Source organism: Castor canadensis, chromosome 8 (genome assembly GCF_047511655.1).
Source record: "Castor canadensis chromosome 8, mCasCan1.hap1v2, whole genome shotgun sequence".
NCBI lineage: Eukaryota > Metazoa > Chordata > Mammalia > Rodentia > Castoridae > Castor > Castor canadensis.
The window spans coordinates 19586555-19613440 of record NC_133393.1 but is presented as its reverse complement, the minus strand read 5'-3'; the positions used below and the strand labels follow the sequence as shown (position 1 = coordinate 19613440).

Genomic DNA, 26886 nt, shown 5'->3' with positions numbered 1-26886 from the left:
CTTTTGCTGGGGTCTGTGGACATAGGGACGGTCAGTCCTGAAAAACAGGGTTATGTGACATTAACTTCCAAAGACTGGGCTGCGTGTCATCAATTCCTCCCGTATTTTGGGCAGGGACTATACTGGAGTTGTTTTTAGTCTGGGCTCTGGGGGGGCTTCAGGGAAGCAAGACCCTGCTGCGTGTCACAAGTCGTGCCATTAACACGGGCAGCCCATGAAGTGATTCCTCATGGATGCCCAAGCATGCAGGTGTCCTAACTTCCTGCCCAGCCCCTGTGTCACGAGCAGCTCATACGAATTCTCGTTCCCCTCAAGGAACTCTGGGTACTCAGACTGGAAAGTTTTATGTCACTCTAGCAGGAAATTTTCTCTCATTGGTTTTACATATTCAGTCTGCACGTCCCAATGGCGGGCGAGGGTGCGCCCCTCTGCCTAGTGACCCCTTCTCTCTCCTTTTCTGCAACTGGCCAGCTCATGGCCTTGTTCTGTCTGCTTCTTTTCTTTGTCTTCTAGATGTCCACTGTATTCTGTGTCCTAGCCATCTGTCATAGACCCTGCTCCTGTCTTCTCCACTCTGTGACTCCTCTTTTTATTTTAGTTTAGTTTTAGTTTGGCTTCCTTTATGATTTTGTCACCCAGAAAACATTAAGTCTAATGCAGTCCAGGGTGCCATCTTCCTCTTGTGACTTGTGTTTTTTAATCTTTATTGTGATGGGTTTTTTCCCACACCGTCTTTTACATTTTTTTAAGTTGTGTGCTTTCTTATTCAGGTTAGTCCATCTAGAATTTTCCTGCTGAGAGGTTGATGAGAGATTTCTTCATTGTCTGCCATGTGAGACCAGCTGGCGGCGGCTCTCTCCACACTGTTTGCAGCGTCTCTTCTGCAGTCTTCAAGTTGCTCGTTCTTCTGAGACTGTTCTTCTTGTCCTTCTCTTCCCTTGCTAATTTGTCTTTTTCTGCCCCAGTGACACTGCTTAAATCCTCACAGCCTTAGAATAAGGAGCACACCACATGTGCAAGCCTCCTCCTCCTCCTCCACGTCTTCTCTACACGTGGCCTCCATTATTCCTGGCCTTTTCCCCCTCCGATATGAAAAGCTGTGTTTGGCTCTTGATTGAAATTACTTCTTCCCATGTATAAATATATCCATCGATCTCTGTATTTATTCTCATCTTTTTTTGTTGTTGTTGTTCTTTAATATAGATTTTATGTCTCATTGAATTTATTTTCCAGGGTCTTGTAGTGTTGGTTGATATGAGGAAGGGGATTATTTTTCCCGTACTGGGGTTTGAACTCAGGGTCTAGACCTTGAGCCACTCCACCAGCTTTTTTTTTTTTTTTTTTTTTTGTAATGGTTCTTTTTGAGATAGGGTCTCACAAACTATTAGCCCAGGGCTGGCTTCAAATCTCCATCCTCCTGATCTCTGCCTCCCAAGTATCTAGGATTCTTTGGTATTTTCAAATCAAATGGATTATCTCTGACAGAAGGGAGCCTAGTGGGTTTTGCATACTGATGTTGTTTGGAGCGACCTTGTTGGGCACTCTCACTAGTTCTACAAGTTTGTTGGTGGAACACAGCATATTTTATGAATACATAATACACTATCTGCATACACTCAGAGATTGTCTCCTTTGAAAGCAAATTTCTTAAACATGCAGCCCCCAGGCTCCCCAACACATACTGCATACCCTCATTTGGCTCCCAGCCTGGGCTCTTCTGTCCTGAAACTGTCACCTTCCTGTGGCAGCTGATGTGGCAGAGGGTCCATCTCTGACAGGTGCACCTACTCCTAAAATAGGGCCAATTTGCAGCCACGTGAAGATGTTTGTAAATGCACTTAACACATGTCCAGTTTTCACCAGATGTGTTGTCAACATTCATTCTTTCACCTGAGGAGAGGTGGGCTCTGTGACACCAGCAAGGTTCCTGAATCTCCCAGCTGGTTACAAGTGGGGTTAGAAATATATATATATATATATATATATTTTTTTTTTTTTTTCTTTTTTATGGGTGCCAGTATAATCCTAGTTACTCAGGAGTCAGAGATCAGGAAGATGGAGGTACAAAGCCAGCCTGAGAAAATAGTTCCCAAGGCCCTGTCTCAAAACACCCCATCACTATAAAGTGCTGGCTGAATGGCTTAGATGGTGAAGCACCTGCCTAGCAGGCATGAGGCCCTGAATCCAAACCCCAGTACCACCAAAAAAATTTTTTTAATCAAAGAATGGACCTTTAGTAGTCTTAAAACCCCATCTCCCTTAGGCTATCTCTTGGCACCTTTTGCCCCATAAAGAGTGAGTGGCAAGCCACCCCTCCCCCCTTTCCCTCCAGTGTTTGTGGAACATATGCCACCCTGCAGAGGTACAAAGATGCGATGCTGAATTCACCTTTGCCTGGCCCTCAAGGCCTTACCGTCTACTGGCACTCGAGGGCAGCCAGCAAGTTCCCATTGGACGTTAGGTCATTAAAAGGCACTGGAGACACCAACACCTACAGTCTTGGAAGGCCTCAGGGGTGCCACGGCTGAGCCAGTGCTTAAAGGGTGGGCGGAAGTCAAACAGGTAGAGACAGGTTGGGCAGGAATCTAGGCTTCTAGCAAGACGCGGCGTGACAACACCACAAAGTCACTCAGTGGAGACCTGGGGTGCTTCGTGCTGTGAACAGGGCAGGGCAGTGGATATCAGGGTTTCAGAGAGGCACTTTTTTGGCTCAGCAAGGGCATCTCAGATGGGGAAGGGCCATGCCTGAAGAAAAGGAGCAACTGTCAGGAGGCCTGCACAGAGCTGCTCCATGTCCTTGTGTCATCGAGCACATGGCCTGAGGTGGCCCAGGTCTTCAGATGGCAGGCCGAAAACCACAGCAAGAAAGGCCTGTTTATGTCAAGGTCCAGTGCAAACACAAATGAAAAAGAAACATTTCATGATGGAGCACTTACTGTCCTCTGCATCATCGTGGTGATGTTTGCTTCTGGTCACTGAGTGTTCATTAGCACCTGTGCTCTTTCTTCTCCATCATGGGTGCACAGGGACTTACCTGGGAGCTTTGACTCTTCCGGTACCCATGGGGGTTTCTGGGGCAGTGCTGGGCACCCGTGTTTATTATAGCTCTGCATATGGCCCGATGTGCCATGCACCATGCACCATGGAAAACAGGGAAAACTCTCACCTCTGTGAGAGCAGGCAGTGGAAGAAAAGAGGTCAAGCCTTTCACACGGAAGGCTGTACATGCCCATCCCATCCCAGACTAACCCAAACTCTTATCTTGTTATTAAGAGAATTTAGGGTTAGGTTTTTTCAAGACAGAGAAAAACAATTTCAGTCCACTGGCGCCAGGCTGGGGTAATTTAAGATGCCAGTAGCTGAGGGACTGGTCTCTTTCTTCCCCTTAGTCCATCTGCATACTCAGCCCATTTTTCCAAGAAACTGATAGAGGCACACAGACTCTTGTGACTTTTTCTTTTTCCCTCTCTTTAAAAAAAAAAAAACTTAAAAAATCACCTTAGTGAGATGTAATTCACATCCCATACAACTCATTCATTTGAAGTATACATTTCAATGTCTTTCAATATATTCGTAGTCATGTAACCATCACCACAGTCAATCTTAGAACATTTTAATTATCCCCAGAAGAAACCTTCAAAGTTCTTCAGGTCGAAGCATGTAACAGCACTTCATTCCTTTTTAAAGGCTAAGCAATATTCCACCAAATGGCTGTTCCACATTTACTTATCCATTCGTTAGATGGTAACTATTTCGGTTGGTTTTATATTGAGCTATTATGCTTAATGTTTCTGTGGACATTCATGCCCATTTTTAAAACTTTTTTAAGTGGATTTTTTTCTTTTTTTATTAGTATATATCAATTTTACAAAATAATGGGTTTTGTTGTCTCCAGTTCCTTAATCTGGAAAAATATTTGAGCATTTTGGACAGAATAAAATAACAAGCCCAGAGGTCCTGTCATCCAGCTGCAGTGATGACCAGCACTGGCCAGAATGATGTCCTTTCTGTACCCCCAACACTGCCTCGTCGTTGTAGTAGGCTTTTAAAATAAGTCTCATTCTGAAGCAATTTAAATGTCACACAGAGGTCCCGTGTACCCTTTCCTCGGCTTTGCTTCTGCGGGCATCTCAAGTATCTGATTCTCCACAGATAAGGCTGATGTGTCTGTCACTGTCACACGCAGGCTGGTGTCTCGGCATGGAGTGAGCTGGGCGGGCGCCTGCTCAGTGACCCTGCCCCAACTTAGCAAGGGGAGTGACGAGCACTGAGCTGGAGCTGAGCTCATCCTGCCACTTAGCTTTGTCCTTGAAAGCAGTCATTTTCCAGTGTCTCTCAGTCCCCAAGTCACAGGATGAGCCTTTAAAGACCCAGTGGAGAAGGGCTGCTGACACAGGGTGGGGCAGAGCTCTTCTCTTCACTCTCATTGTCCTCGAGGGATGTGCCACTTCTCTGTGCCTTTGCCTAAGCTGTCCCCTCTCCCAGGGGTGCCATCCCCTAGCTTCTTTGCCTCGGCTGTCTCTCCATCTTCAGCGCAAACCTCATATGCCATGTCTACTGTTCTCCGAGAGTCCCGGATTGTCAGGCTTGTAATCCTCAGGGTTCCCAGGCCTGCTTGAAGGAAGTACAGCACAGGGACCAGAAGCCCCCGGGGGACGGGGCGCTGACCAGGAACCCAGGTCTTGGCTTCTGAGATCAAAAGCCGCAGACATGTCTTATGTGCCTGGCTTCAACACACCGCATTCTCACGTGGACTCTCAGGGTGGGCTTTAGTGAGGAAGGTAGGAAGGGTCAACCCAAAGCTGGGCTGTCCCCAACATCCACACCATCTGCACCCTCCATCCCCTCTGCTCCCAGATATCCACTGGGCAGCGTGACCACCCTGAGCTGCGGCTCAGCCCCACAGGAGGCCTCTGCTTCTCCCTCCCCACCGCTCCCTGTGGGAGGTGGCCTGTCCCTATCAACTCTCCAGCTCACACGTACCCAGGGGTCATTGGCAAAGTTGCAATGTTTGGAGCAGCAGAGGCTTAATCAAGACAGACCTTTGTACTCAGTCCCCTAAGGCTGCATGGCAGCTCCACAGAGTTAGGACCCCAGCCCTTCCCATGATCCAGGACGACCTTCAATTAGTCAGAAAGGGGAAGGGAGACACACCTCTTCCCTGTACAGGAGGTGACATGAATCCTGGCAGCTCACATTCCACAGATCAGAACTTAGTCACATGACTCCATCTGACCTCAAGGGAAGCTGGGAAATACAGACTTTATTTTGGGAGGCCACATGTCCAGCTAAGAAGCAGAGGTTCAGTGACTAAGGAAGGTGGGGATGCTAGGGACAACCAGAAATCTCTGCCACAGACCATAATGGGTGATGTGAGATGATAGAGAAACTGTCCCAGCCTGGGACCAAGGCCATGACTCTGGGGCCACCTGTCAAGTCAGTCTGCTCCTGGGGAGGAGGCTGCAGGGCCTGAGCACCCACTGAGTCTCTGCCTAGAATGACCTTCTGTCCTGTCCAGGGATATCACTCCTTCCATGACACCCCCCACCTGCTCCTTCTGTCCTCTCCATGGTGTGCAGTTGGCCTGAGAATCTGTCAACCTCTGCTAGCACCAGAGTGGCTGGTGCTAATGTTTCAGGGATTCGGTCTCACTTTATAAGCCAGACAAAAGGTGGAGCAGTCTGAGATCCGGTGGGTTGATGGCTCCCCCAAATTGCTCATAAAACAAGAGCCACTTGAATTCTGGCTGTGGGTAGGGGTGACACTGAAGGTGGCTTTGCAATTTCTAGCTTGGGTTTTATGTGGGTCTTGGATTATTTCCTGCAGTTATGGATGTGACATATGACACTAGAATGTCCCTAATGCATTAGGACCCTGGCAGAGAAGCTGATTCATTGGAGGTGGACCTCACTCAGGTCAATAGTTTTCAAACTGTGTTCCCAGGAGTCCTGGGGCTTTGAGGATGGGGAGGGAAAGCAAGAGGAGGACACACCTGAAGCTCATAGTTGTTGTCTGTTTCATTTGGGAAGGGGAGTTCTTGCTAACAGTTCATTTGAAGAAATTCTTCCAGTAATCTTTTAAAAGTTTGAACAGGTGTTTTAATCTGCCTGCCACACCTGGGCTGTCCTGGGACTGAAGGCCTCCTGGCTGAAGTTAGTGTCATTGGCGGTTGGGTTAAGGTGCATTCTGGGTAGCAGGCTCACTGGGGCCTCTGGGCTGGCACTGGAAAGAGAAGGCTCCCTCCTGGGGACCTTGGCTTTGGTAGCTCCTTTCCTTGGTCATCCATGTGCCTCACTGTCACTCAGTTGAGGAAAAGACAGTGCAGGGCTGATGGAGAGCACAGCTCCCAGGAAGGGAGAGGGTGGGACAGGAGTTCAGCTGCGGAACCTTGACCAGTGCTCTGCCTCACCCTGGGTTTGCCTATCTGTAATTTGGGGTTGGATCACAAACCTCAGATGTTAAAGCGAGAAACAAAAGAAGCCACGAATGCATTCCTGACACCGTGCCTGGCAAATCTTAGTCTTGAAGTAAGTCCTTGATGAATTACTTGGCAGTACAGGGATTTGAACTCAGGGCTTTACACTTGCTAGGCAGGTGCACTACCACTTGAGCCACTCTGCCAGCCATTTTTTGTGATGGGTTCTTTTGAGTAGGATCTCTGAAACTATTTGCCCAGGCTGGCTTTGAACTGCGATCTTCCTGATCTCTGCCTCCTGAGTGTCTAGGATTATAGGTGTGAGCCTCCAGTGCCAGGCTATTTTTCAATCTTAACTAAAGAATACCCTAAAGAACTTAATTTATTTATACAAACCAACAAAGGTGAGTGGAATTAGGGTGGGGGTATGGCTCAGGCAGTAGCGTGCCTGCCTCGCAACCATGAAGCCTCGAGTTCAAACCTCAGTACCATAATATATATTTTTTTCCAGTCATATATGTGTGACTGGAATCCAACCTGGGTCCAGTTAGTGTGTTTAACGTAATTGTGAGCTCTTCTCGCTAGGGCTGGATGTTCTGTGGGAATCCCACGTGGCTGGGGTGGTAGGAAGTCCTACCTGAGCTCATTCGTTGGCCCTGGATTGGCACCCTTGGTTATCGCCAACTGGGGACCATTTTCACGCTCGCTCCTCTGTAGGTTGTGTCAACTCAAGCCTACAGTACATGCGGTGTGGGCTTGAGGCTTCCTTTTAATGGGAGACTGTGTTTTTTCACCCAAAGCCCTGGCAGACACAAAGTGCTGGCACCTTTAGCAGATCCCACAGCTTTTGGAGGGTCCTGGCTTTAGGCAGAGGTCTTAGTTCAACCCTGTCCCCTCACCCAAGACCCTGAAGCCAAGACCACATCTTTGTATCATCACTTTCTGATGGATAACAGTCCCCATGGCCACCACATACATCATACATGTCCTTCATGTGGCATTGACTTTCAGGCCCCTCTTCACTTTTCCCTGTCTTTCTTCTAAGTTCAACCATGACTTACGATTTTATTTTATTTATTTTATTTTTGAGTTTTTCATTGTTATTGCTCTATCAGAAGCTGGAGAGCTTCCTTTCAGCTCAGCCCACCATATTACTGGAGCCAGAAGTCTCCCCAGTGTTCTTTAAGACATGCATGACAACTCCAATTGTTCCTGTTGCGGGGGGCGGGGAAAGTGTGCAAGCATGCTTGCTTGTGTACATGTTCGCCCAGCTGTACCTTGGATTTCAGCTGGGTACATTTCCAGAATCAAAATATCTTCATTAAAAATCATTCCCAGATCTGGGCGCTGATGGCTCATGCTTGTAATCCTAGCTATTCTAGAGGCAGAGATCAGGAGGATCTCAGTTCGAAGCCAGCCCCAGGCAATTAATTCCACGAGAAACTATCTCGAAAATACCTAACACAAAAAAGGGTTGGTGGAGTGGCTCAAGGTGTAGCCCCTGAGTTCAAACCCCAGTACCACAAAAAAAAAAAAGTAATTCCCAGAGTTATTCCTCTGCCTGAGTTGGCAGTGCTTTCTGTAAGAAGGTGTTCTGTTCAGATTCACATCCTGATTTTCTTTAATGCCCTTATAACCTTATTAAGTTCATAAATACACTATGAACTTAATCATGTTACAAATACACATGAACTTGATCATGTTACAAATGAGGAACCAGGGAGTTAGAGAGATTAATCATTCCCCAGGTTTATATAACAGAGCCAAACTGGGGTTTCTCTAAATTTCTAGGATCTAATCATGATTTCAGAATTGGTTTTGCAAGCAACATGGCTGATTTCTTCTTCAACCCCACAGGCCAAGCAGTCATTTGCACATTGGTCAAGAAAGTAAGACCAAGTGGTGTGACAAACACAAAGGGCTTTGTATGTGTGACTGAAATGATGTCATTTTGTAGTGGTTGAATGTCCCACTGCCACGTTGGGTTCAGGTACGACTCACTCGAAGGAACTTGCATTTACATGTTTTAACTTAGATTTAATCTCTCCAGCCAAATGGATAAAGATTTGCTCCGGAGACAATCCTTTGTGCTTTCCTGTGGAAGGCACGAGAATCTGGAAAACCTGGCAAAGCTCTGAATGTGATGTCACAGTAGGAGCATCCAGTTGGAAAGCAGCTTGTTGGGAGGTAGACATGAGCCCCTCGGAGCACCAGGCTCTGTGTGCCTAATAACCTTGCTTGGTCTTCAGCTAGCAAAAAAAAAAACTTTCTTTGGGAATAATGTGAGATTTACAGAAAAGTTGTAAGGTAGCACAGATATTTCTGTCTCCTCTTCATCCAGATTCTGGGCTCTCACAACTTACATAGCCACAGGACACCTGGCAACACCAAGACTTCAACCCCGGTACATCACCACTCACTGGATTTATTAGAAATGTCACCAGCTTTTCTACTAAATGTCATTTCACTGACCCAGAACCCAACCAGGATGTCCCACTGCATTTGGTGACTCCATTGTCAAACCAGCTCTCTTAGAAAGTAAAATACCATTGTTCTCTTTGCTTCATTTTGAGATCAAACTCAAAAAAGACAGTTGAGTTCCATTTCCAATTCAGTGGGCAAAACAGGCAAACTATTGGAAACAAAACCTCCAGATATCTTTGGCTGCCATTGCAGTTAGGAGTTGACTAGTGGATCCTTGGGTGAGCCAATGCTGTCCTCTCAAAATCACCAAGTAAGGTTTTACCCCAGTGATCAGGGAGGACCTAAAGAGGGGAGTATCAATATCTACTTTGGACCTGAAGGGATCTCTGTGCCCACCAAGGAAAACAGGGAGAAAAGGGGACATTCTGAGTGTCTTTCCTAGACACATTCCCTGCCTGTTTCATCCCAGAGTGATCAGTAAGGCTATTCAGTGGAGTGAATGTTGAGAGACTGTCCCTGGATTCTGGGGGAGAGGCACCTGGAACCTGTACCTGAGGGCAGGAAAGAGGCCTGCAGACACATGGCTGGAAACGGTGCTGGTGATGAACCTGCAGGAGGGACTTCCGTTGCCATGGCAACCTGACATAAGATAAACTGTGCTTTTAAACCCGACACTCTAGTTAACTCTTAGGGTTAGAGAAAGGTCTGGGTGGAGGATTGTATTGCTTTTGTTTGGTTTGGTTGTAAGGGCTAAGTAGGTCAGAAAATTGTTTCGCTTTTAATACCTTTAATGCATTCAGAGCCAAGCAGGAAAATGTAAGTTTTCACATACATTCTGGTTCTGCTTCTGCTAACATAGACTTGTGAACTGTGTGGAACTATATGTATACACCCTTAATCCATCCATCCATCCATCCCTCCGTCCGTCTGTCTGACCATTCATCCATCCATCCATCCACCCCTCTGAAAGGCGATTGTTGACCTGAGATCATGTGCAGACCAAGTTGATGATTGAAGATGCCTTTACTCAACTCCTGGAGTTAAAGCACAAAGTTAATTGAAAGGATAACAAAAGGATGGTGAAACAAAAAAGCTAAGCCATAGGATAGCTGAAGTCTAGGAGTGATACAGGCCCTGCCTGTCTTGGGTCCACCTCTCCTACCTTGAAACTACGTTTGTGACTGGATGACATCTAGTTGACTTTTCACTGAATCTGACACCTGGCCACTCCCATTGTTATTAAACTGAACATTTCAGGAGGGTCAGTTCCTCCTGGCCTTGAGGTTAGCTACTTAAAGTTTAATTTACTGTTTACTTAAGAGTAATTTACATCTGAGAGTGTTCTTAATAAGACAATGGCCTAAACCTAGGGGCAGAATAGAGCAGAGGTGAGGAATTTCAAACAGAAACTCTCCATCAATTAGAGCTGGACATAGTTTACATAGTTAATAGTAAACAGTTTACATCGGTAATTCTCTCATATTATAAGACAATGACCCCAAACCCAGGAGATCATCCCAGGGGCCAAACAAGCGAAAAGCTTTAACAAACAGTCCAACTTTAAAACCTAATCCCGTCTTCTCTCCCTGGAAGCAACCTGCCCCCAACCTGCTGCAAGTGAGATTCTTTTTCAATGAACACCATTCGTACTTTATAGCTACCTTTTGGCCCTTGTATCTGTTAGTTAAGATAAAATCACTGCTATTGTTCCTTTTATACCTCCACCCACCCATCCACCCAGCTGCCCATCCACCCACCCATCCATCCAATATTCATGGAGCATCACTGTTATCCTGGGCTGGATCTCTCACCAGTAGAGTGAGAGACTGGACTGCACTAGTACTTTTGACCTAGGCTGTTGGATTCATCAGAGTTTCAGGGTGCTTTGAGAAGCTTCCTTCTGGAGGTGAGGTGGGACAACGGCACATGGTCTTGGACTCCACCTGGCTTCAACCCCAAACAGTCATCCGTTTGGGTGTTTTATACATCAGGTTTCCATTTTTGATTTGTTTTGAACAAAGCCTCCCTGACTGAAAACTCAGGGACCAAAGGGTCTCTATGGACTTTCAGTGTGGGGTATAGAAATAAAATGGAGCATAAGCCAGGGCCACTGCCCCTCAGGGGTTAGCTGTCACTGTTAGGATAAACAGGTTATAGGCGAGAAAGACTGTTGGGCAAACCACAGTTGTTAGGATAATAATAATAATAATTACTATTATTACAGTGGAGTCGGGTAGTCAAGATTTACCCACAGGAAAATGCAGCTGAGAATTCAGTCTGCAATTTGGGACCAGGTAGGAGCAGCAGACTCCCAGGTTCTTCACCAAGGACTCAGAGAACGGCCAGGGCTTTCCTGGGAACGCTCTCCTCACCGCGCCTCCCCTCCCCGGGGCTGCTGCTGCTGGAGGAGCGGCCGCGCAGCGCCTCCTGTGATTGGTTGAGCGGAAGGTTGTTGCTAGGCAACCAGTCCGCTGAGACCCGCTGCAGCCCCATCCTCCACCGCAGATCCATCCTGCACTGCACTGCAGGTCTAATTCGGGCTCTCTGGGAACGCGATCTCCAGCAGCCTGAGTTGTCAGCCTCCAAGTGTCCGTTGTTCTAGGATTTTTCACTTAGCAGGAAGCCATGTGGAGGAGGGGAAGAGAAGCCCTCCTTTTTTTACCTTTTGTGTCATCTTGACTAGCTAGTTCTCTCTCTGGACCTCAGTGTCCCTCTTAGATTTTTGGAGATTCTTTATTATTTATGCATGTGTTCATGTTTATTAAGTGCCTAACGACGTTCCGGGTACTGCACTGAACGATAGGGATGAACAAGACAGAGACCATCCTTGCTCTGGTGAGGAGGCAAACATTACATTTAACCAAAGGAAATGCACACGTATCAAATGATCCCTTTTCTTCCCTTTCAGTGATTTTTCTAGCCTGGCTTTTTCCACACTAAGCCTATAGGGCCCCCCACATTGACAGAAGAGGGAGTTTCCAAAGGTGCCCACACCACTCCGAATCCTGGGTACAACCCTCTATCCATGCTTTCACTTTGCTATTTTTCTTTCTTTGCTCTTTTGTGGTACTAAGATTTGAACTCAGGGCCTCCAGCTTGCAAGGCAGGCGCTCCACTGGCTGAGCCACTCCATCAGACATTGATTTTGCTTACACACATGAGCCCACACATTGATAAGACAAGGGCCGTTGCTCCTGTTCAGATAGACAGCTGAGAGCCAGAAACCTTGTCCCCATCACATAGGGAATTGCTGACATCACCAATATTGAGCACCTAATGCGTGCAGACAATTTTTTTTTTTTTTTTCATTTTTCTTTTATTATTCATATGTGCATACAAGGCTTGGTTTATTTCTCCCCCCTGCCCCCACCCCCTCCCTTACCACCCACTCCACCCCCTCCCGCTCCCCCCCTCAATACCCAGCAGAAACTATTTTGCCCTTATCTCTAATTTTGTTGTAGAGAGAGTATAAGCAATAATAGGAAGGAACAAGGGGTTTTGCTGGTTGAGATAAGGATAGCTATACAGGGCATTGACTCACATTGATTTCCTGTGCATGGGTGTTACCTTCTAGGTTAATTCTTTTTAATCTAACCTTTTCTCTAGTTCCTGGTCCCCTTTTCCTATTGGCCTCAGTTGCTTTAAGGTATCTGCTTTAGTTTCTCTGCATTAAGGGCAACAAATGCTAGCTAGTTTTTTAGGTGTCTTACCTATCCTCACCCCTCCCTTGTGTGCTCTCGCTTTTATCATGTGCTCATAGTCCAATCCCCTTGTTGTGTTTGCCCTTGATCTAATGTCCACATATGAGGGAGAACATACGATTTTTGGTCTTTTGAGCCAGGCTAACCTCACTCAGAATGATGTTCTCCAATTCCATCCATTTACCAGCGAATGATAACATTTCGTTCTTCTTCATGGCTGCATAAAATTCCATTGTGTATAGATACCACATTTTCTTAATCCATTCGTCAGTGCTGGGGCATCTTGGCTGTTTCCATAACTTGGCTATTGTGAATAGTGCCGCAATAAACATGGATGTGCAGGTGCCTCTGGAGTAACAGTCTTTTGGGTATATCCCCAAGAGTGGTATTGCTGGATCAAATGGTAGATCGATGTCCAGCTTTTTAAGTAGCCTCCAAATTTTTTTCCAGAGTGGTTGTACTAGTCTACATTCCCACCAACAGTGTAAGAGGGTTCCTTTTTCCCCGCATCCTCGCCAACACCTGTTGTTGGTGGTGTTGCTGATGATGGCTATTCTAACAGGGGTGAGGTGGAATCTTAGTGTGGTTTTAATTTGCATTTCCTTTATTGCTAGAGATGGTGAGCATTTTTTCATGTGTTTTCTGGCCATTTGAATTTCTTCTTTTGAGAAAGTTCTGTTTAGTTCACATGCCCATTTCTTTATTGGTTCATTAGTTTTGGGAGAATTTAGTTTTTTAAGTTCCCTGTATATTCTGGTTATCAGTCCTTTGTCTGATGTATAATTGGCAAATATTTTCTCCCACTCTGTGGGTGTTCTCTTCAGTTTAGAGGCCATTTCTTTTGATGAACAGAAGCTTTTTAGTTTTATGAGGTCCCATTTATCTATGCTATCTCTTAGTTGCTGTGCTGCTGGGGTTTCATTGAGAAAGTTCTTACCTATACCTACTAACTCCAGAGTATTTCCTACTCTTTCTTGTATCAACTTAAGAGTTTGGGGTCTGATATTAAGATCCTTGATCCATTTTGAGTTAATCTTGGTATAGGGTGATATACATGGATCTAGTTTCAGTTTTTTGCAGACTGCTAACCAGTTTTCCCAGCAGTTTTTGTTGAAGAGGCTGCTATTTCTCCATCGTATATTTTTAGCTCCTTTGTCAAAGATAAGTTGCTTATAGTTGTGTGGCTTCATATCTGGATCCTCTATTCTGTTGCGTGCAGACAATTTTAAACTGGTCTTACATCCCAATAAAGTAGGTATTCTTAATCCCACTGCACAGGTGTTAAAATTAAGGTATTTAACTGGCCAGTGATGACCCAGATAGTATGCGTGAAGCTGGCATCTGAACCAAATTTACCAGGCTCTAAAGCCTGAGCTCTTTCCAAGAAATGGGTGTGATCACAGAAAAAAATGAAATTCCCGAGTGGCTGAAACTTGGATGTGGCTTCCAGCAGCTTCAGAACCCCTAGTCCCTCGTCGTATTTCCTTAGTGTCTTGCTGAAGTCGCTGGCACAACAGATCCATCAGAACTAGTCAATGTAGTTAGTTCTGTTACTTCCCCCTCTATCTGGGAGGATCTTGTCTCCAAGCTTTTATTTGGGTAATTAAGTCAAGAAGTATCTCTTGAATAGTCATTTCTCTTTCTGGGCCTTAATATCCCTCTTTGATTTCTGGAAGAAATCATTATTAATTATTTATGCATGTATTTGTGTTTATTAGAGCTCCTATCACCATCCTATCCAGGCACTGTATTGAGCACGAGGAATGAACAAGACAGAGACCAGCTTGCTCTAGTGAAGGGAGCAAGCATTACACACTTAACCAAATAAGATACAGCAAGTTATTCTTTTTCTTCCCCTTCAATGATTTTTTTCTAGCTCCCCTTTTTCCATTCTGAGACTGTGAGATTTCCCCAAGTTGACAGGACCCACCAAGTGGCCCTGGAGGGATTCCCAGCCCACAGGGAAAGCTTCTGAAGGGCCTTTGAGGAACAAGGCACAGTGACAGGCCATTGGAAAGGGACCTGCCCTTGGAGAACCTCCTTCTCTGAGCAGAAGTGGAGGCAGGAGGGTGGAAAGAACCAGTCTTGATTTTCCTGACTGGACACATTGGGCCCTGGATGCTACTTTTAAATCCCACCTTGCTGTGACCAGTGCAGGTCACTGCATCCCAGAGCCTGGCAGCTTGTGGCTTGGAATGTGGCCTTTAAATAAGAGAAGGTACTGGAAGGTACACAGATGCATGAAGAAGTGAGCTAAACTTATGTCTCTTCTCAGAACCCAGGATTTTCTGTGCTTAACACTTGCTTTTCTACCAGTGGAGATCTGATTATTTAAAACCAGGTTAGTTACTCTTTCCCCAGGTGGAAAGAGTGGCAGGGGAGGGAAAGAGGGAGAGAGAGAGAGAGAGAGAGAGAGAGAGAAAGAGAGAGCTGGCCTGGGGAAGAAGATGCAGAGATAAAGGCATCCTTTGGCGTGTGCTTCAGTAAACAAGATAAAATTTAAGCCAGACTGGGAGAAAACAGTCCTCCTGCCCCTCCTCCCTGGCTATAGGGTTCTGGCTGGACCGTTGTTAGTTTCCAGAATACACCATTTTCAGGTATGAGTCCACTGGAAATGACACTGCGATTTCCGTCATCCTAGTGGATGTTTTGTCCCTTTCGCCAACCCCCCTCCCTGAATACCTGAGACTTGACTGGAAATGAAAGATGAAATAAAATCACACTGAAGGTTTTAAATATGCATACCTTTGTCCTAGCAGTCTTGCTTCTAGGAATTTATTCTAAGGAAAGTAATTGAAAGCATGGCAAAGAATTTAGCACGAGGTTATTGATCGCAGCATTGTTTAGAAAAACAAGTAAACAAGAAAGAAAACAAACTAGCCAACTCCCATTGCTCGATAAATAATGTACAGCCTTACAATCATTCTCCATGCTGTTTTTAAAATTACACTCTGGATAGATATTTGTTGACTGGGAAAAGACATACTATGTTAGGTTAAAAAAAGCCACTTACAAATATTGTGTATGGCATGATTTTCTATAAGTAAGAAAAAAATAAAATACATAGTTTAAGAAGACAGACCAACTGTTAATCTCTGGTTGGAGGAATTCTAAGACTTTTCTTATTCTCTTTTGCTTATCTGCATTTTTCAAAATTATTTTTTCCACAATGAGTTTTTATGCTTTGTGAGACAAGAACAAATTTCCATCATCTGAGGGCTGCCTCCTGCCTGAAGCCCGCGATTGTAGGACAAGCTGAATCAATGCCCTGGTCCTGAGGCACATAGGAAGGTCACTGACCTTTGGGAGGCAGGTGTGAGGTTGTTCATTAGGATTCCAGAAACAGCGAGACCCCATCCTGGTTCCACTCCAGAGACCTCAGTGACCCAACACCTTGCTATCTAGAGGCTCAGTTGCTTCATAAGCTACCAGTGGAAAGGCTGCCGCCTTCCTTTGAGGTATGGCAAAGCTCCACCGCCTGGGAGGAGCAGCTGAGATGCTCCTGAGATGGTCCCTCTCCATCCAGATTCAGGTTCCATCTGAGTGTTGGTGAGGGAAGATCATCACCATGGCAACCCAGGCTCACTCAGCCTCTCCATTCCTGGGATCAGCCCAAACCCTGAGGAAACTCAAAGATGGGGTTTGGAGTCCAAAAAACCACTGCCTGGCTGTCTGACTTAAAGCAAGATGCTTTTCTCTGCCTCAGTTTTCACATCTGTAAAATGGTCCTGAAGAGTCTTGTCTTTCCACCTCCCAGACTCCTGAGGACTAAAAAGCATGAGAGGAACAGAGTATCCCTAGTTTTGGTTTCTTTCCCAAATTGCTGTGCATGACTTTATGCAAATCATCCTCTCTGTGCCTCAGCCACTCTGTGAACAGGAGAGAAAGGCACACTGTGATTACTCCCCGATATGTTGCAAGGTGCCTGTGAGAATCTCTGAATCTCAATGTTGGAAGGACTCTCAGCCCTCCACCATGCAGGACTCCCTCTGACAAGCCCTGATGATGGTACTTGCTCAGCCTCTGCTTGGTTACTTCCTACGATAGAGAGCTCAGGATGGCACAACTTCCCAAGCAGCTACATCTACCTGACATTAACTGTAAGAGAGTTCTTCCAGCTGGGCACCAGTGGCTCACCATTGTAATCCTAGATACTTGGGTGACTGAAATTGGGAGGATTGTGGTTCGAAGCCAGCCTGGGCAAAAAGTTAGCAGGATCCTGCCTTCACAGAAAAGCTGGGTGTGGTGGTGTGTGCCTGTCATACCAGCCACTGAGGGAAGCATAAATAGGAGGATGGTGCTCCAGGTTGGCCCCAGCGGAGAAAGTAAATAAAATAAAACAAAAAGGTCTGGGGACATGGCTTAAGCAGTAAAGTGCCTGCCTAGCAAGCGTGAAGGCCTGAGTTCAAACCTGAGTGCTGATAGAGGTTGTTTCACAAGCAAATATTTGTTTAAGGGCTACGAGTGTCACTTTGCATGGGTAAAGCCCCGGGTTCAATCTCCAGTGCCAAGAAAAACATTGTCGAATAATGTAGCAATCACTTTCAGAGCCATTTCCACTCCTGATTTTCCCAGGGGGTAGCACGGGGTAGGAATTAGCATCAGTCAGCAAGAAGCGGGTACATGCCCGGCTCTGGATGCTTCTAACTTAGTATCATAGAAAGAGAACCAGGGTGTGGGGTGTGGGGGGGTTAGTCAGAGATAGGAGAATCTTGGTTCGAGGCCAGCCTGTGAAAAAGTTAGCAAGACTCTTATCTTAAAAACCAACTGGACATGGTGGCAGACACCTGTGCTCCCAGCTACTCAGGAGGCTACTCCAAGACTGGCCCGGGAAAAATTGCTAGACCCTCTCTGAAAAACTAAAACACAAGGAGTGGAGTGCAGCTCAAGTATAGAGCTCCTGTGTAGCAAATGCGAGGCCCTGGGTTCAAATCCCAGTACCACTCACAACCAAAACAAACAACAACAAAAACCAGGATGAGATGGTGAGGTCACAGTGAACCTCTCCTGGCCAGCGGCCCCTGGGTGATGCCACCTCTGCCCTCTGCTCCCTCTGCAGATGAGTACCTCAGAGTCCTCAACGTGGGGTTGGCCGAGGTGAAGAAGTCCTTCCTGGGGCCCTTGTCGCCGTCCTGCAAGATGGTGCAGAAGATGAGGCAGTTTCTGTACCGTGTGCTGCCTGAGGACTCCTACAAGTTCGCCACCGGGAAGCTGCACGTGGGCCTCACGCGCCTCACCGATGGAGAGAGCGTGGTGGTCTCAGAGTACACATCCAAGGAGGAGCTCATTGAGGCAAGGGGAGCCTGGGGACTGTCACACACCCTGCCTGGAGGGGGGGAGGGCCACAGGCTCCCCACACAGCCACTTCCCCCCTTCCTTCTCCTTTCTGCTTCCCTAGCCCTTCTCTTCCTTCCTGGCCACAGGTGCCACGGTCCTGTAGGGCCCCCAGCCTGGCAGTGCTCTCCCCTGAATTCCTCCCAATTTGTGGAATCGTCGGAGGTCCCAGCAGATCCCTTCTGCTGCTCTCTCCCATAGCCCTTGATAAAAGATAAAATTGTCACCGAATGGGTTCTCACTCAGAAACACGCACACTCACCTGGACAGGGCTTGTGGACAGAGGTTTTAGTTCTGAACCACTGATGCTGGCAGCTCTGGGGATATGCCCAGCTTCCTTTCAGACAAAGGTCAAGGCCTTCCATCCCCTTCCCAAACCTGGGCCTTTGCCACCCATCCTCACAGCCCCACACTGGCCTCACCCTGGGGCAGGATGAACAGGTATGGGGCGCCCCGTGCCCCAGGCTCTTAACGCCCGCCCTTCCAGACCGCCTCTCACTCACCCCTAATGGCTGTGGTGTCTCTCCCAGCCCCATCCACCTCCTTTCCTACAGTGCCAACCTGACACGCCACACCCAAAGCAGGCCAGGCCTTGGCACCTGCTGTGATCTCTGCCTGGGACTCCTTCCCCTTGCTCTCACCTTGCTTTACCTGCTTGACCAAACTCCAGCCCCTCCCGCCACAGCCCTTTCCTTCCTGCCCTCCCTGTACCCCTCCCTTGGGGGAGTTACAAACTTACCGCCACCACAGCCCATCACCCCCCAGCCCCCCGCCATGCTACAGTCATGTCCCAGCCACCTCCCTCCCCCTCCCCATCTATGAGCATCCCCACGTGTGAACATCTTACAGACACAGATTAATGGCTGCTGAATCCCTCTGGGTTAATGGAAAGTGTCATCAGCGACCCTGGAGATATCAAGGCCACCTCACCCTTACAGACTGGGTCATAGGTTACCAATGACCCAACTAGTGAGCACCAGGCCAGGAAATGAACTTGGGGCTCTGTTTCCAAGGCTGGCCCCTCCACTTTGGGGCTAATGAAGCTGGGACCAGTAGTGGGGAAGACAGTGGTCTCAAGCTAAGACCCCCTCCCCACCGACTCCAGAACCTGCTCCATCTCAGCCCTGCTCTTCCCCCAGGCCCTGTACTGCAGCTGCTTCGTCCCCGTTTACTGTGGCTTCATCCCCCCGACATACCGTGGTGTGGTAAGTGCTCCTAGTGTTGAGAGAGGCGAACTGGGACCTAGGGGCACCTCGGGGTCCTGGGACCTACATCTGGGAAGCAGGGGATGGTCTCAGCACACAGTGGGAGGATCTAGAGTTGGAAAGTTCTTGTGTTTTTCTACTCAGAATTTCCCATGTAGGTGGAGCCAGCCCCTCCGGGCCAGGCTTCCCTCTGGACCTATCAATCCGTTACTGAGATGGATAGACCAAGGCCCTGCAAGCTTGTCAAACTTTCCCAGACTTACACAAGAGTGACTGTCCCTGGAATGCCAAGATATGGGACCTTGAACAATGGGGAATCTTCAGGGTCACCTAGGCCAGTGCTCAGACCTTCTTTCATGAATCACTTGGGGTCTCATAAAATGATGGGGATTGTGATCCAGTAGGTCTGAGTGGGCAGAGGCTCTGCGCCCCTCCTCACCCTCAGAGGTGCCAGTGCTGCGGGTCCCACTCTGACCCCAGGCGTTAAGTAGATGGAGCCCGCATTGCGGGTCAGCAGGGTGTTCTCAGACACCCCAAGAGGCAGAGCCCTGGTATTTGTCATCTTCTGTTCCATTCATAGGCGAGGAAGCAGAAGCCCCCTGGAGGGAGGGGCGGGAGGTGAGGCAGGGGCAGGGGGCTTGGCCTCCTGCTTTATCCAAAGTATGGACCCCAACACAAAGGCCAGGATCCCCCCGGGCCAGCACCACTAATACGGCAGAGGGAGGACAGTGCAGGGACAGAGAGTGGCCTGTGGACTCACCAAGTGACCTTGGGCACAGCCCTCATCCACGAGGACCCCCATCTCAGGGCTTGTCCCAAAGGACGTTGTGGCCCTGCTGTGTCCCTAGATGGGGAGCTCTTGGGTCCAGACGAGCCTCTCTGTCCCCCAACAGCGGTACATAGACGGGGGCTTCACAAGCATGCAGCCCTGCTCCTTCTGGACGGACTCCATCACCATCTCCACCTTCAGCGGGCAGCAGGACATCTGTCCCCGGGACTGCCCTGCCATCTTCCATGACTTCCGTCTGTGCAATTTCTCCTTCCAGTTCTCCTTGGAGAACATCGCACGCATGACGCACGCGCTCTTCCCCCCCGACCTGGTGGTGAGAGGCAGGAGGGGCCAAGGGACAGAGGGCTGGGATGGGATGAGATCGGGAGCCAGGGGGGCCACTCAAGTTACATCTGTGTCCCCTTCCTTCAAATGACCCCTCACACTTCCTTGTAGTCCTGCACCATGGCTTTGCTGCTAAGTAGCTGCGTGACCTTGAACAATGGCCCTGTTCTCTTAGCCTCAGTTTCCCCCTGTAAACAGGACAAGAGAACCATTGATGTGGGTGCTATCTGGTCACTTCCATTTTGACAGCAGAGGACTGAAGCAACCTATAGCTGCAGTGGTCAGCAACTTAAGAGTCCATGGACCAAATCTAGTCTGTGGCTTGATTTTTGTACAGCTTGGAGCTAAGAACAGGTTTTCCATTTTTAAAATGTAAAAATTTTTTTTAAAAGAACATACAGTGGACACTGTCTGTAGCTGTCAAGGCCCAAAATATTTGCCATCTGCCCCTTCTCAGGAAAGAAGAGGCGTGGTGGGCAATTTCCTGTTTATCTTCCAGAATCCTCTGCACAGTTACAATCCTATCCCCATCTGACAGATGAGGGGTTGAGGGTGGGAGCAGTTGCAGCCACACAGCCACTAGGTGACAGCACTGGGACTTGAGCCCAGGCTGCAAACTCTGCTGTCTTTCTGCCCAAATGTGTCCTCCCGGGTTCTCCAACATGTCCCCCTCCTCCTGTCTGGGGGTAAATGACATGCTTGGAACTGGGTGTCACACCAGGTGACCAGGAACTGCTCCCCAGCTCCCTGAAGATAGCAAGGGATGGCCGGTGGATGGGTGCGTTTTGAAAAGCCCATCTGGTAAAGTGCAAGAGTGATGGAGTGGCCTCTCTGGGTGGGACAGTACGGGGGCTCTCTCTGTCTCTGCAGCCTTGCTTGTTCTTGGTGTCCCCATCCAGATCCTGCACGATTACTACTACCGGGGTTATGATGACACAGTCCTGTACCTGAGGCGGCTGAGTGAGTACCCAGTGGGTCCTGGGAAGGAAGGAGGCAAGTGGGGCAGGACAGGAAGGGAAGGCTGGACAACCCCAGAACACTGGACAGGGACCCAGCAGCCTGGAAAGGGGACTGGATGTGGGTAGTTTATATTCCTGTAGGTCTTTGAGTGACATATGGTTCAACGAATCAGAGCCCTGGGCTGATAATGGTTTGGAAAGGTGATCCCGGGTCCTCGGCACATTGGCAGCATGGATGGAATGATTCCAAGACATACATTAAGTGCTTTAACTCCGTGAAGAGTCCTTGTTAAAAGAAATACGAAGTTTTTCTGTACTTATGGTCAACTCCTTAGAACATGGAGTCACATAAAGAGACTCCTGGATCAAAGGACCCTTACTCAGAAACTTCTCTCCATTTTGTCATGTGCTCTCTGTCTTGTTGACAGTTGTATAATATTCCCGCACAGTTGAACAGAAAACTTGGCTTCTTGATGCTTTTGAGTTTTCAAATATTCCCTGTTATATGTAATACTGTGGTGCATTTATGTGTGTGTAGCTTTAAACTGCAGTTTAAGGGTGAGATTAAGGATTAAGTGAGGTTTTCCTCTAAGATATATTCACTTTTTTCTTTTTTTTTTTTTTTGCAGTACTGGGGTTTGAACTCAGGGCCTATACCTTAAGCCACTCCATCAGTCCTTTTTTTGTGATGGGTATTTTCAAAATAGGGTCTTGAGATCTATTTGCCTGGGGCTGGCTTTGAACCGTGATTCTCCTGATCTCTGCCTCCTGAGTAGCTAGGATTATAGCCGTGAGCCACTGGCACCCAGCTTCTTGAAAATTTCCTCCTGCTTACTCCAGCTCCTTTTATCCTTTCTCCCATCAAGGGGTTTGGGGGACTTGGGGGAGACAAACAGCAGGATGTACAAAACATGAACCCCGAAAGCAAGTATCCTGGGTCCCTCACTCCACCCTCCATACTGTGTGACCGTGGGAAAATTATTGCCCATCTCTGAGTCTTGGTTTCCTAATCCTTTAGAAGGGGGGTGGGTGTTTATAGCCTAGTTCCTGAACTCACTAACTGTGGGGTCTCCCGGGGGCTCAGTTCCTTCTCTGCAAAAGAGGGTTAATAGTGGAGCCTACCTCGGATTTTCATTGTGAGGACTGAAGGCCTAAGGCCCGGCACAATGTCAGACGGATGGCAGCTCCTCCCAGAGCACCAGAGCCACGCGGACAGGCCCCATGCTCGCCTATCTGCAGGACAGACTCCTCGTGCTCCCTGCATCTCCTCCACACGTACACAGGTGACAGCTGTGAAAACTGAGCTCTAAGTGCTGGCTGGGGCTTTGGTCCTTTCAGCCACCAGCTGGGGAGCCCCCTCCACCCCCCCGGCAATGGCGGTGCATATTGGGGGCTGAGACCTGGATTTTGGAGCAGACATCACTTCACTGCCCCCAGGAGACCCCTGTATACCTCTGGCCACCTCCACACCCGTCTTCCCCTCCAAAGCTCTTTCTGGTTCTCTAGGGACAAGTTCTGGGGTCTTACATAGTGGGTGTTCAGCAGCCCTGTTCTCTCCCAGGCTCAGGAACCCTTCCTGCTTCTGGGGGACCCTGTGCCCCCCAACCCTTCCGCCCACAGCTGGTGAGGGCGGTTTCACAGGTGCGACTCGTGGCCTTAAACCAGGCTGTGGACTTTCCAGGATCCACCAAAATCATGGAGGCAGTGCATGGGGAGGCAGTGCATGGGGAGGCAGGTGCCTGCAGTGGCCCTGGAGTCCCTCCAGGCGGGAACAGGCGCAACTCAGGCAAAGGGAGTCCCTGCGGCCTACACCTCCCCGCCAAGTCCTCTCCCATGTGACAGAACCAGATTCTTCTCCTGGCCTCCGATGTGAGCAGGAGCTGCTGACACATCCAGAGAAATACCGTGGGCGCCCAGAGTCCTGCTCTTAGTCCCCACCTGCAATCCGAGTGCTTTCTGATGGGGGTCACCCCCAGTAGGAAGCCGCACCCCAAAAGCTGTCACCCTCCGCTGCTCCTCCTCCCTCCCAAGGCCTCGCTCATATCACACAATTGCTCTGCAGGCCAGCGCGCCGCCCCCCCCCCCCGCCCCCCCCCCGCCCCCACCAAGGCCTCCGCAGCCTCTGCCAAGGTGAAGGGCACGTCCCGGCACAGACGGACGCGGGAGGCCGCGCTCAGAGGATGCCGGGTCTGAATCCCGAATACCACCGCATCAGCATGCCCACCCAGGCCACCCTCCCTCCCTCCCTCCCTCCTTTGCACCATTTGACAGCTCTCTCTCTCTCTCTCTTTCTTTCCCTCTCTCTCTCTCTCTCTCTTTCCCTCTCTCTCTCTCTCTTTCTTTCCCTCTCTCTCTCTCTGTCTTTGCCTCTCCGCCTCTCTCCGACTCTCTGTGTATGTCTCTTTTTCTGTCTCTGAGTCTCTGTCTCACTCTCTCTCTGTTCCTGCCTCTGACTCTCTGTCTCTGTCTGTCTGTCTCTGCTTCTCTCTCTCTCCCTGCTCCATGTCTCCTCTGCCCTCATTCCTAAGCAGCCGCCGGTCTGCTCTCCACCGTTGTGGGTTCGTTTGACTTACAGATTGAACTCTTTTCTCTGGATTCTTTCCCTGTGCGTAATTATTTACTCTGGAACTCCTGCACGTAGTTGCAAGTATAAACAGCTCATTCCCCTTTTTTTGCACATTCAATTCCATTATGAGTACACGACAGCTCAGTCACTGGTCACCTGCTGCTGGACACTTAGGCTGTTTCCCAGTCGGGCTGTTGAGAGTGAAACTTCTGTGCACGGAAGTCTGCGTGGACATGTGTTCCTTCCTCGTGGGTAAACACCCACGGGCAGAGTAACCGGATCGTGTGGTGCGTGTATATTTAATATACATACACGCATATTTTCATTGTAGTGAAAAACACACATAGCTATTTTAAATATTTTTTCCTTTGCAATACTGGGGATTGAACCCAGGACTTCACGCTTGCTACGAGGCACTCCAGCCCTTTTGGCTCTGCTGATTTTGGACATAGAGTCCATTTTTTGCCCAGGCAAGACTGGACCTTGATCCTCCTGTTTAGATGGGGTCTCCAGAACTTTTTTGCCCAGCCTGGCCTCCCAATCCTCCCAATCTCAGCCTCCCAAGTAGCTAGGATTACAGGCGTGAGCCATCAGCGCCTGGCTTATCTTAAACATTGTTAAGTGTACAGTGTTAAATCTATTCTGATTCTTGTGCAACTGAATTCTAGAACTTTCTCGTCTTGCAAAACTAGGACTATTTCCACTGCTCAAGGACTCCACCTTTCCTGAACACCTGCCATTCTCCTCTGTTTCTGAGTCTGACTTCTTTGTATATCTCAGAGAAGTGGGATCAGGCAATCTCTGTCCCTTTGTGATCTACTTATTTCACTGAGCATAGAGGCCTCAGGTCGCCCTGGCATGTATTTCTGTTTTAAGGCTGTTGTGTTCTGTTGTGTTCTTTATCCCAACCATGGACAATCGGTCGGGCTGCTTCCACCTTTTGCCAGTTGGGAGTAACAGTGCAATGAACGTGGGTTTGTGACTTTCTCCTTGGGATCCTGTTTTCAGTTCTTTTGGATGTAGAGCCAGAATCCATGTTTGGCTTGTTAGGTCGCTGGCAAGGTGTTTTCCAAAGTGGCCATACCACCAGCGGGGGCTGAGAGTCCCGGCTTCACAAATTCTCACCCACACTTGGTCAGTCACTTGATCTTAGCCATTCGAACAGGTGTGTGCTCGTGGTTTTAATTTGCATTTCTCTATTGACTGACATCTTTGAATTTGCTTCTTTGCCATCGGTGTCTTCTTCGGTGAAGAAGTGACTGTTCAGTTCTTTTGCCCATCCCCCATCCAGATGTTTCATAAGCTTTGCTTTTTTTGAGAATCGTTTTAGATCTAGAGAAAAATTGTGAAAACAGTACAGGGGGCTTCCTTATCCTCCCTGCCCTATTACTCATGTATCACATTATTAGATATTATTAGATGTTAAATTAGATGTTATATTTTATATAAAATATGGTACATTGTCACAATTAGTGAGTGATCATGGATACATTATTGTTCACTCAGGCCCTAGTTTGTTTCTTAGATTTCTTTGGACTACTTGGGCAGCCATGCCTGCCTCCCCACACTAGACTGAGCTCCAAGAATCCAGGATACATCACATTTGTTTTTCTCACTATAAATTCAAGTAAGGCCAGCCAAAGAAAATTTAGCGCAAGACTATCTCAAAAACAAGCCAGGCATGATGTCACATGCCTGTAATCCCAGCTACTCTGGAGACAGAGATAGTGGGATCACCATACAAGGCCACCCGGAGGCCCTACCTGTAAAACAAAGTAAGAGCAAAAGGACTAGGGGCGCAGCTCAAGTGGTAGAGCGCCTGCCTGGCAAGTGCAAGGACCTGAGTTCAACCCCCAGTACAGCAACAGCAAGGCCATTGAAAGCACCACTCCTATTTATGAAGGTGACTGGGGAGCCGTTTTTGCAGGTGCCGTCCTGATACTGGGGATGCGTTAGTGCCACCTTGACCCATGCTGTTGTTTGTCCTAGATGCTGCTTACCTCAATTCTCCCTCCAAGAGAGTGATTTTCCCCCGGGTGGAGGTGTACTGCCAGATAGAGCTTGCCCTTGGCAGTGTGTGTCCTGAACGCAGTCAGCCGAGCCACCAAGCACAGCGGGCCAGTCTGGAAGAATCCGCACAGCGTGACACCAAGGGAACTCCCAGAGGGGATGGAAGGGCTGACCATCTGCCTGTGTCCCCACCTGGGCAGACACCCGAGTCCACATGTGAGGGGCCTGCAGAGTCACCTGCCTTGCCACTGGCCTCAGCCCCAGCACAGACTCCAGGTGTCTCGCTGCCTGTGTCACCTGCCTTGCTCTCAGCTCCACACTCACCACCGAGCTCCACGCCTGGCTCCTCACTGCCCATCACACCCCCAGGGCTGTCACCTGCGTCACCTCAGCAGCAGCAACACCCATCTGGACTGCCACTCAAATCCCCACCTTCCCCGGCATCCCTGTCAGCCAGGCCATCGCTGGGGCCCTCAGCTATGGAAGCACCTCAAACGTCACCCCAAGTTTCCCCTTCAACGTCACCTGCAGGGCCATGTGTGGAGGAGCAAGGCCCAGGACAGCCCCAAGGTAGGGCCCGTCCTGGCTCCTCTCCATGGGGCACAGACAACCACTGCTTTAGGGGTGGCCTGGGGACCCTAGCAGGAGTTTCAGCAGCTCTGCTCTGTGAGGACCGGCCACCACCAGGGGGCACTGTGATCGCTCAGCGGTTCTCCAAGTGTGGCCGCCCAGAGGTAGGAGAAGTGTCTCCTGGGATGACAGCTTCCGGGCCACCACACAAGTCGTAAGTCCGGAGGTCTGTCTTTTACAGGCCCCTCGGGGGCTTCTCCTGCCCACTTGTGTGAACAGCTGAAATGTACAAGTCCAGCTACTTGGGAGAGGGAAATCAGGAGGTGGAGATTTGAGGCCAGTCCATGCAAAAAGCTAGTGAGACCCTATCTCAACAAACAAGTTGAGCCTGGTGGTGTAAGCCTGTCATCCCGACGATAGAGGGAGCCCCAAGGTAGGGAGGTAGGCAATAAATTCAAGTATGTAAAGCCCTGTATAGGAGGATGGCAGTCTGAGGCCAGCCCCTAGTAAAAACTCAAGAACCTATCTGAAAAAAATCACTGAAAAGGACTGAAGGCATGGCTCAAGCTGTAGCATGCCTGCCCTGAA

General features: G+C 48.6%; 1 protein-coding gene across 3 annotated transcripts in view; it reads left to right on the top strand.

The window, feature by feature from the left end:
- Positions 1-26886, top strand: part of Pnpla1 (patatin like domain 1, omega-hydroxyceramide transacylase) — a 44223-nt gene that overhangs the window by 5312 nt on the left and 12025 nt on the right. For all 3 annotated transcript variants that reach the window (XM_074082329.1, XM_074082327.1, XM_074082328.1), the window contains exons 2-6: positions 17600-17832; positions 19014-19079; positions 19973-20182; positions 21093-21153; positions 25708-26298. In XM_074082329.1, the coding sequence (XP_073938430.1) occupies positions 17680-17832; positions 19014-19079; positions 19973-20182; positions 21093-21153; positions 25708-26298 (1081 nt within the window). In that variant the 5' untranslated portion in view covers positions 17600-17679. The remainder of the gene's footprint in view (positions 1-17599; positions 17833-19013; positions 19080-19972; positions 20183-21092; positions 21154-25707; positions 26299-26886) is intronic.